Raw genomic sequence first — 10,103 nt, 5'->3', positions numbered from 1 at the left:
AAGCTTGTGTCCCTTCGGTCATGTTTTGTAGGATTGGCTTTTACTTTTTGATGTGGTCTTCCAAGCACAAACATTTTAAAATTTTATGAAGTCCAATTCATCTCTTTCCTCTTTTGTCCCTTGTGCTTTTCATGTCATATTCAAGAAGGTTTCGCCTAACTCAATATCATGAAAATTTGCTTCTCTAATTTCTTCTAAGTTTTATAGATTTACTCCTTACTTTTAGGTTGTGGGTGTTCTTTTGAAGTTTTTATAACAGTGGGAGTAAAGTTACTGGAAGCATATGCTGATGCTACAACACTAGCATCTGTATGTAACATAGTTTGTATATGTTATAATGATAAATGAGTAAGATTCTCTGAGTGCTCACTGGACATGTTGAATTCTAAAGCATATTGCTAAATGGTTTTGATATTTCCCCTCTTTCTCTTTTATGAATCTATTATTTTATATTCCATTCAATAAGTATTAGTGTATTTCTGGTCCTATTCTTGCCTTATCTGGGTCCATTGCCTAATAAGGTTGGGAACTATTTGATATAGTAAATACTAACTTCGTAGCATGGCCAATTGACTTTCTCACTTTTAACAATAGAACAATTTTTACAGTAGAGAGAATGTAGGTCACTGCATGTGGGAGATTAGAGAAGAACAAGGAGAATATCTAAATAAGATGTCTGTAGCATACCATATGCTTGTCATATGAAAAATGACATAAAACCTTTGATGTATTTTAGGATCAGAGTCTATGGCTATGTATCCAGACTTTTTACATTTGAGAATATGTTACTGATTTGCAAACTATTAATATGATTAGCCCCTCATAGTTAAATACTTTGGGAACTTTTTTGATTATGGCTTTTAAAAGTAATTGTTACTTCTATATTCTGTAAATTCTTCATTTACTTTAGGGACCCAGTACTCATGATATATAATATTTATTATTGTTATGTGTACTGCAATTACCTGTCCATATACTTTGGTTCTCTTTAGATCTGTTTTAAAATTCTGAACTGTATTGTGTAAATTACTCTTTTGCTTTAAGTACCTAACACTTATAATGTATATGTTATTTTCTGGATCTGATGTGATAAAAAATGGTAGTCGGCAACCTTTAAAAGTTAATCCTCTTCAAAAAAGAAAAGGTTCATTCATGACCAAATTGAATTCCACTTATTAAATTAAAATATGCATTTTCAATTAATATTAAAAGTGAGCCAGAATAACCTAAAGAAGTAAATATTGCTTCTTTTTATTGAGCAGAAATATGCTAATATTAGGTGATTGGTTGGAAAATTATAAGAGCAAACTCTTAAGAAGCTCTTATGTAGATCATTATGTCTCCAAACGTGGTCATTTCTCTCAGCATCTCCATTTCATTTATTTGCGGACATTACTGACACCTTAAAAATTAAAATTATTCAAAACACCCCATTATGCAAAATTTGATCTTAAAATACCAACAGGTCATGCTCTTCCTATTTCTTATACCGTTATTGCCCCACTTCCATTGCATTCACAAGGAAGTCATTGGCGCCTATCCCTCTTCCTTACTACTGTATATGGTGATACACCAATTCTGTCAAATATTTATTTCGTGATGTGCCATATATCTCCCTCCTTCTTTTCTACCTGAACCACCATTTCCCAAGGTCAGATTCTTTGTATTTTTCTCTTGGAATATTTAAATAACTATCGACTATCTTTTTGCCTCCATTGCTATCCATCATTTATACTGCAGACTGAAAGTATCTTTATAAAACAAAGAGAGTCATGTCCCTGTGCCCTCAAAATGTCACCCATGTAGACTAAAATCACACTCTTTAGCATGATATTTAAACCCCTTTCAGCTCAATCTCTAAGACTACCTGATACCTTTTCCTGCTACGTCAACTTCCTCCCTGATTATGAAATGTACCATGCACATATTCTCATTTCTTCTGTGTTTTTGTTTATGGTGTTCCTTCAGTCTGAATGCTTTTCTCCCTTAATTGTTATATTTCCATTCTTTATAGCTCAATTTAAGTCCTCCCTTTTCTGGAGCTCTCCTTATTATGTTCAAGTTAGAGTAAATATTCTTTTTTGCTTTCTGCCGATAATGCATTTCTTATATAACTTTATGCAACATTTATTTCATTTTAGCATAGAAATTTATACCTGTGTTCCTCAGTCAGACACACCTCGGTTCAAATCCTGCCTCTACTGCTTACTGCATCTACACTTTTGGGCAGTTGATGTCATTTCCTAAGCTGCTTCCTCATCTGTTAAATTGTGATAATATTTGTACATAATTTGCAGGTCTCTTTTTGTGTTAAAGTCTAATGACATTGGCCAGGCGTGGTGGCTCATGCCCGTAATCCTAGCACTCTGGGAGGCCGAGGCGGGTGGATCGTTCAAGGTCAGGAGTTCGAGCCCAGCCTGAGCAAGAGCGAGACCCCGTCTCTACTAAAAAAAGAAAGAAATTATTTGGACAACTAAAAATCTATATAGAAAAAATTAGCGGAGCATGGTGGCACATGTCTGTAGTCCCAGCTATTCGGGAGGCTGAGGCAGTAGGATCGCTTGAGCCCAGGAGTTTGAGGTTGCTGTGAGCTAGGCTGACGCCACAGCACTCTACTCCGGGCAACAGAGTGAGACACTGTCTCAAAAAAAAAAAAAAAAAGAAAAGTCTAGTGACATAATATCAGCATGGTAAATAATATCTGTGTGTATATTCTAGGTACTTACCACTTGTCTTTCTTCCCCAGTAAACAGTAAGCACTTTGAGGACAGAATATTATTTTTATTCATCTTAGTACCCATTCCAACATGTTGGGCCCAAAAGAAAATCTCTTGTTCAGTTTTACTTTTGCTCGTCGTGATTCATAGAACATGTTGAACCTAAATCATTAAAATTAACATATGAATTTAGTGCTACATTACCTCCACAAAGGAGTTGGGATGACTTAGGAGATGCATAAAGAACAAAAGAGGGAAACATAAATAACAATATTAAGCTATTCATTTGAATAATTGAAGAGTTTACTGTCACCATTATGAACTCAAGTGAAACAGAAGGTATAAATAAGAAAATAATAAAGCTTGTGTCCCTTCGGTCATGTTTTGTAGGATCTCGTCTTCGCCAAGAAGACTTTCCCCCTCGGATCGTGGAGCACCCTTCGGATGTCATCGTCTCTAAGGGAGAGCCCACCACTCTGAACTGCAAGGCGGAGGGCCGGCCAACGCCCACCATTGAGTGGTACAAGGATGGGGAGCGGGTGGAGACTGACAAGGATGATCCCCGTTCCCACAGGATGCTTCTGCCCAGCGGATCCTTATTCTTCTTGCGCATTGTGCATGGACGCAGAAGTAAACCCGATGAAGGAAGCTACGTTTGTGTTGCAAGGAACTACCTTGGTGAAGCAGTGAGTCGAAATGCATCTCTGGAAGTGGCATGTAAGTGAACTTAATGAACATGCACATTTACTTTTATTTATTTTTAGTAGACTTTGATTTGTTTCCGTAGATGCTAAAGACCTAAAGAATAAAAAAACCAACACATTCTAAATAATTTTACTTTGCCTCCTTAGAAATCTCATCAAAATAATACCAAGTCAGAGTGTTGCAATAAATTTGTTTATATTAAATTAATGTGGCGATTATGTTGTTATATTATATGAAAGCAAGGTGTCAATCATGCTGTTCATATTTAAAATTTGAATTATTAATGAGAAATATAATCAATTATTAAAGTTGGCTATGTTAAAATGAAAAGTTTATGTGTAACATGGAACCAAATACAAGGCATAAATTCAATATTGTCCCATTTCTGTTATCTATCTGTATATAAGTAACTACTTTATATATATACATATACATATATATTTACTTCTACATCTAACTTTTATCAGGCAACTTTAAAATATTCTATTATTCTCTAGCTTATATTATCTGTTTTACTTCTAGGCTGAATTCAGGAATTATTACCCTAGGTATGGAGGGGTGAACACCAACAATATGTGATAAAGGTCATCAGAGAAGAAATCTGCTTTTTGTGGGAACTGAATGTTCTTATATAGGACGGTTTCTCATTTCAACTTATTCTTGGTAATCAGCAATAGCTGATGACTTGCCCTGCCTTTGGCGCTTTTACGTATTTATTTATTCATCGCATAGCCCAAATAGCAGTGGTAAATCAAGATATCCATGTTTTGCATGCATTTGAATATTGACTCCATAAATTCAGGGATCATTTTCCAGAACAAATTAAAAAATATGATGTATTTTTTTTCTGATGTATAGGTGAGGATTTGGGGTTGTAATTTCTACAATATCATAAGATTTTGTATTATCTATTCTGAGGAAAGACTTTATCTGCAATTAATTGTGAATAAGATGGCAACAATTATTGCCTAAAGATGTTTGTACTTTTCAACTTTCTGGTTGTAAAGTAGATATTCAAAGATAAGAGAGTTGAGACATTTCAGGCTGCTTGAGTCTTATTTATATAGCTGGGAGACAAGTGCTCTTAATAAATAATAGCTCATGGGCCCATGTCTTTCTTTTGGTAAACAAAATAATACTATTTCTTTCTTTTCTTTTCTTTTCTTTTTTTTTTTGAAAGACAGGGTCTTGCGCTGTTGCCCAGACTAGAGTGCAGTGGCTTGATTATAGTTTACTCTAACCTCTAACTCTTGGGCTCAAATGATCTTCCTGCCTCACTCAGCCTTCTGAGTAGCTGGGATTGCAGGTGCACATCACCATGCCCAGCTATTTTTTTCAATTTTTTTTTGTAGAGACAGGGTCTGGCTATGTTGTCCAAGCTAGTCTCTAACACCTGGCCTCAAGCACTCCTTCTACCTTGGCCTCCCAAAGTGCTGGTATTACAGGCATGAGCTACTATGCCCGGCCAAATAATTTCTTAGGCAGCCATCGCAGTGAAAACTTTTGTTTTCTAGTGTCCTGTCTTCTGATTTATAGTTTCTTCTGAGAAACCTAGAACCCACTGATGCTTGAAATGTGTAACTCTAATAGGAAAAGACTAGAAGAATCTTAAGACATTCTTTTGGTTTGAGAAATACCTTGAGAGATGAGCATTAGAACTTTAACTAGCAATGTCTTCTTGCCCTGGACACCAAGTAATTTTATTTTTATAAAATGATACTTTAAAAAGCACTTAAATTAAATGCAGTTTAGTGAGATTTGAAATATATACACAAAACTTCACAAGTGCTAATATTCCTAAAGGTTCCATTTTTATCTTGAAATATCTTACTTCTGGAACTTTTCAAACATTAAAATATGACAATGACAAATTTGATTGATTTTTCCCCCACCAGATCCTTTTGTGGTAAATATGACAGACATTATTCTCCCATTTTGTAGATAAAGAAAATGAATCCCAGAATGCTTAAATATTTACCAAGATTCAGACAGTAAGTTAATGGGGAATCCTAGACCAGATCCTGAATCTTCTAATTTTTAGTTTTAGGAAATTGTGCCATATTTGAAGAAACACTCTAAATGAAATCTCATCTATTTTACATAAGTGAAGATGAAGAATATTTATGTTTTTCATAAAATTTTTTTCTACTCTGCAGCAAATAACTAGTTTAAATTCTTAACAAAATTTTACTTCTCAAAATTAAAGTTTATCTGAATTGGCCCGTCATTATATTGTTGGGCAGTTATAAACTTATTATTTTTTTCTGAGCCTTAGCTCAGTTAAAATTACTCCCAGAACACAAGCATCTTTTATTTTTATTTCATCTAAAAGGATTGCTTTCTTTCCTAATTGCATCATTAATAATGAATCAAACTGTTTTAGGAGGAAAATTTTAAACCACGATTTTTTTCATGTAATGTGACAGTAACGTTTTTTTTTTTTTAATTTTGAAATAAATGAGCTTTAAGACATGCTTGAATTACTTATGACCTAGAGAGGAAAATAAGAAAGCTTCCAAATTGGATTTAGCTAGTGAATAAAATTCTTTCTTCTAATGCCATGTCAACAGTTCATGCCATTTGAGGCATCAGAAGATCAAATAATATTCATTTATATGTTGCTCATCTCTTTCCATTAGCTCATCAGTCTTCTCTCTTTCCTTATGTATTTCATAAAAGATATTCATGTGGAATTTGGGGTCAAAACATCGTGATTTTTTAATACCTATTGGTAAGTGAGGTGTATTTTTATAAAATGATAAAGGAAAAGCTGTAGATTATATAAATGTTTGACCTTATATTTTAGAATATTCAACATACATGCTTAATCATAATACATCCAATTCTTCATCTTTTAACAAAAAGTAGATATCTGCTGGAAAGGGTGGTAAGGTATAGTAATGAAGAAGACATATTCCAATCTGTTCTTAAAGAGCTCACACTCTAGTTGGGATGACAAAGCTATAAATAATTGTCGTAACAAATTAAATAGACAATAAAGCCTATTATAGAAATACATGAAAGATACTATGGGAACTTTAAGGGGAAATATTTAATTCTTCCTAGACAGATGAGTTTGAGAAAGGATTCTAAAAAGATACATTATTTGAGCTCTGATTTGAAGGTCAGGTGATAATGTCCCAGGTGGAAATTGAAATGAAAGATCATGCTGGTAAAAAAAGTGGAAGCCTGAAAGGACACTGTATTTGAAGAACTGCAGGTAGCTCAATATGAGGTTGGGGATAGAATAAGTTGGACAGGTAGGCATGTGCTGCCTCAAAATCTAAACCTTTTTGTTATGATAAAGAAGAGTCTTTGAAAGAGAATTGAAGATTGTGTTTAAAGGGATGATGATTGAAGTCAAAGAGGAGTTAAGTAGCTGTCAAATAATTCAGAAAAGAGTTGATGTTTGAGTCTTAAACTGAAAATAGCAGTGAAGATTGAAAGGAGGAAATGGTTTGAAACATATTTAGGAATTATAAATCATATCACTTTGTGGTCAATTTGGAGGGATAGAGAGTAATTGCCAGATCTTTTTTTATTTTTGGTTGATTGGATATATAGTGCTACCATCCATAGGGAGGGGGAGGTACAGGAGAAGTAACTTCAGTGGGATTAGAAGAGCGTGGTAAGCTTCGGCTGTATTGTCTGACATACCAGTGAAATATCAAGCTTTATACCTCATGTTCCATTTAAAATAAAGTTTCTGGAATTGAGAATAGAGGTCTTTCCCAGTTAGAGGTTGAAGCCAGGGGAGTAGATAGAAGTAGATGTGATTGCCCAGGCAGGCTGTATGCAGGTAGCAATTAATAGGGCTTAGATCACTCCCATTTCTTGGAGCAGCAATATTTACTGATGGGCAAGGGAAGAAGTGTAGGAGGCTTAGGTTTGGGAGAGGTATCAGAGTGACAGAATATGGGCAATGAGGTGACCAGAAAAGCCAATAAATACATTTATTAATGAAAAAAGTGATGGAAACAATGCATATGCCACATGGTGGCCAAAAAACAGTACCAGTGGTCTCTACCAGTGAGGACAGAGCACAGCAGCTGAAGAGTGAGTTGCTGGTGAAGTGGGACTGGCAACTGCTGCCCATTCTTTCAAGCATGTAGCTCTGAATGCGGTGTAGGGAACTAGAGCAAGGTATCTCGGCCTCTGCACTACTGACGTTAGGGACTGGATAATTTTTTACTGTGGGAGGCTTGTGCTCTGCATTGTCGGATGTTGAGAAGCACCTGTGCCTTTTGCCCACAAGATGCCAGTGGGACTCCCCCAACCCTGTTGTGACAACCAAAAATGTCTCCAGACATTGCAACATGTCCCCTAGGGGACAAAGTCAGTTGAGAACCACTGATCTAGGTGTGTCTAAGTAGTCAAGAGTGTATTGCGAAGTAGCAAACAAACATGTTACAACTTTTATTGTGAAATGATTATTGATGGAAAAATGGAAAATTTTTGACCATTTTGGTTTTCATGTTAATTTAAAAAATCTTGGATTCTGTTTTAATATGAAATGTGAAATTTTATTGATTACCACCTGTTTTGACTGGCTGTGTGGAAGTCAGCCAGTTCTTTAGCATATCACATTTATTCTTTTTTTTGTTTTCCTTTAATACATGCTTCAACTTTATGTAATAGAATAATACAGTGGAAGAAAAAACTACATTCAGGACTAATCAATACAAGGGAGATTTGAATTACCTCATATTTTCTTTCATTTTTTTTTCTTGGTTTGGAATAAAAATAATCATCTAGACAGTGCTTTTTGAGTCACTTGGACTTGAGAAAAATCTTTAGGCAAAAAAGTGATTTTTAAATAGTTAGAAAACAGAATCGCAGAATACATAGGCAAGGGACCCGGCACATAAGAAGTTAATATGTAACTTTCCAGTGGGGCCACTGAGAGAGCCATGGTGTAGTTGGTGCAGGTAGGATTTCAGTTCCGAACACTAGTGCTCCGAGTGCATGGAGTAGAAGGAGCACAGAGACTGGCTGCCTGTGATGCAGGCTGAGTCAGCGGCAGCCTCTAGAGATAGCAGCTGTAGCCCCAGGTGGTAAATATATGACAGCAGCTTGATCTATCGACCAGGGTAAGAGCGGGTTCTGGTCTAAATGAAAATTCATGAAAAATTGATGAAGTCCCCAGATTATTTTTTCCGTTTCCTTTTCTCAGCACTGTGCCAGTGAAGAGAGGCGAGATTAAATGAGGTGTTGAACACTTTAGTGGCAAGGAGGTTGTGGTTCAAAGGTTAGGGTCACATAGAAACAGATCTTTTTTTTTTTTTTTTTCCTTACTTCTAAGCAAAATACAAGAACTTTTCAGATTAGCTGTGATTTACCTTTGCTTTGATAAATAAAATGGCTTAATGTTCAAAAGTTGGCTTTTGATGTAGCTACAAAAGTCAGAACAGGTGTGATTCATAATTCAGTTGGGGAACTAGAAATAGATTGAATCCCATAATTGCAGGATGCTTGCTTGATTGCTTCCTTCCTTCCTTCCCTTCCCTTTCTTCTCTTTTCTTTTCTTTTCTCTCTCTCTCTCTCTCTCTCTCTCTTTCTTTCTTTCTTTCTTTCTTTCTTTCTCTCTCTCTCTCTCTCTCTCTCTTTCTTTCTTTCTTTCTTTCTTTCTTTCTCTTCATGTATCAAGACTCAGGGTGCAAGAAAGTCATTTAGAGAAAAAAGTTTTTGCATTATTTATAGGTCACAGATTGCTAGAATAGCAAAGCTATGGAACACTCTACAAACATAATGATCCTGTTTGTTTTAAATCCAAAACTAAATTGATGATTTACCTGTACAAGGAATAAAGGTTACAGAATAGACTGACTAGTGTGAGAGGGCACAGGTGTCATTAAAAATGAACACAAGGCAAATAGTTTCCTTGATATCATCAAGTCAATAAATATGTAAATTATTTTATTTTGGCTGTAAATGAATCTTATCCAGGCAAAATTCCTTCATACTCCATGAAGACAAAAGATAAATTGTAAAAAGGCTAAGCTCTGGAGAGCTTTTTTAAAAAAAATTGCCCAATTGAGATATAATTCACATACCATATCATTTACAATTCAGTGTTTTTTAGTATATTCACAGGCTTGTGCAACCAACACCACAATCCAATTTAGAACATTTTCATCACTCCAAAAGGAAACCCTATACCCATTAGCAGTAAATTCCTGTTCTTCCTGAACCCTCCCACCCCAGCTCTAAGTAAATTCTAATCAACTTTCCATAGCTATACATTTGCCTATTCTGGACATGTCATATAATCGAATCATACAGTGTATGATTTTCTTGTGACTAGTTTCTTTCCCTTACTATTAATGTTTTCAAATATCATCTTGTTGTAGCATGTATAAGTACTTCATGCCTTTTTTGCTGAATAATATTCTATGGTATCAATATAAAACATGTTTTATTCATTCATCAGTTGATAGACATTTAGATAGTTTCTACTTTCTATTTTGAGTAATGTTGCCATAAACAACTTTGTACATACGTGTGTTTTTGCGTGTACATATGGTTTGGGTATTCTCTTGAGTGTATGCCTAAGAGTAGAATTGCTGAGTCCTGTGATAACTTTGTTCAACTTTTTGAGGAATTTACATGTAATTTTTAAATGTAGATTAAATAATATTTATTAGTGCCATTGAATTAACTGTATCCAACTCCCCTCTTATT

At 35.1% G+C, this 10,103-nt stretch overlaps 1 protein-coding gene across 1 annotated transcript in view; it reads left to right on the top strand.

Moving 5' to 3' along the window:
• The first annotated feature begins 3,034 nt into the window (after positions 1-3,034).
• The window catches only part of LOC105812823 (roundabout homolog 2-like), a 742,657-nt gene continuing 735,588 nt past the window's right edge, over positions 3,035-10,103 (top strand). The window contains exon 1 of the mRNA XM_012647378.1: positions 3,035-3,434. Within this exon, the coding sequence (XP_012502832.1) occupies positions 3,035-3,434 (400 nt within the window). The remainder of the gene's footprint in view (positions 3,435-10,103) is intronic.

This window comes from Propithecus coquereli, unplaced genomic scaffold (assembly GCF_000956105.1).
Source record: "Propithecus coquereli isolate 6110/MARCELLA unplaced genomic scaffold, Pcoq_1.0 Scaffold266, whole genome shotgun sequence".
NCBI lineage: Eukaryota > Metazoa > Chordata > Mammalia > Primates > Indriidae > Propithecus > Propithecus coquereli.
This window is presented reverse-complemented; position numbering and strand designations above follow the sequence as displayed.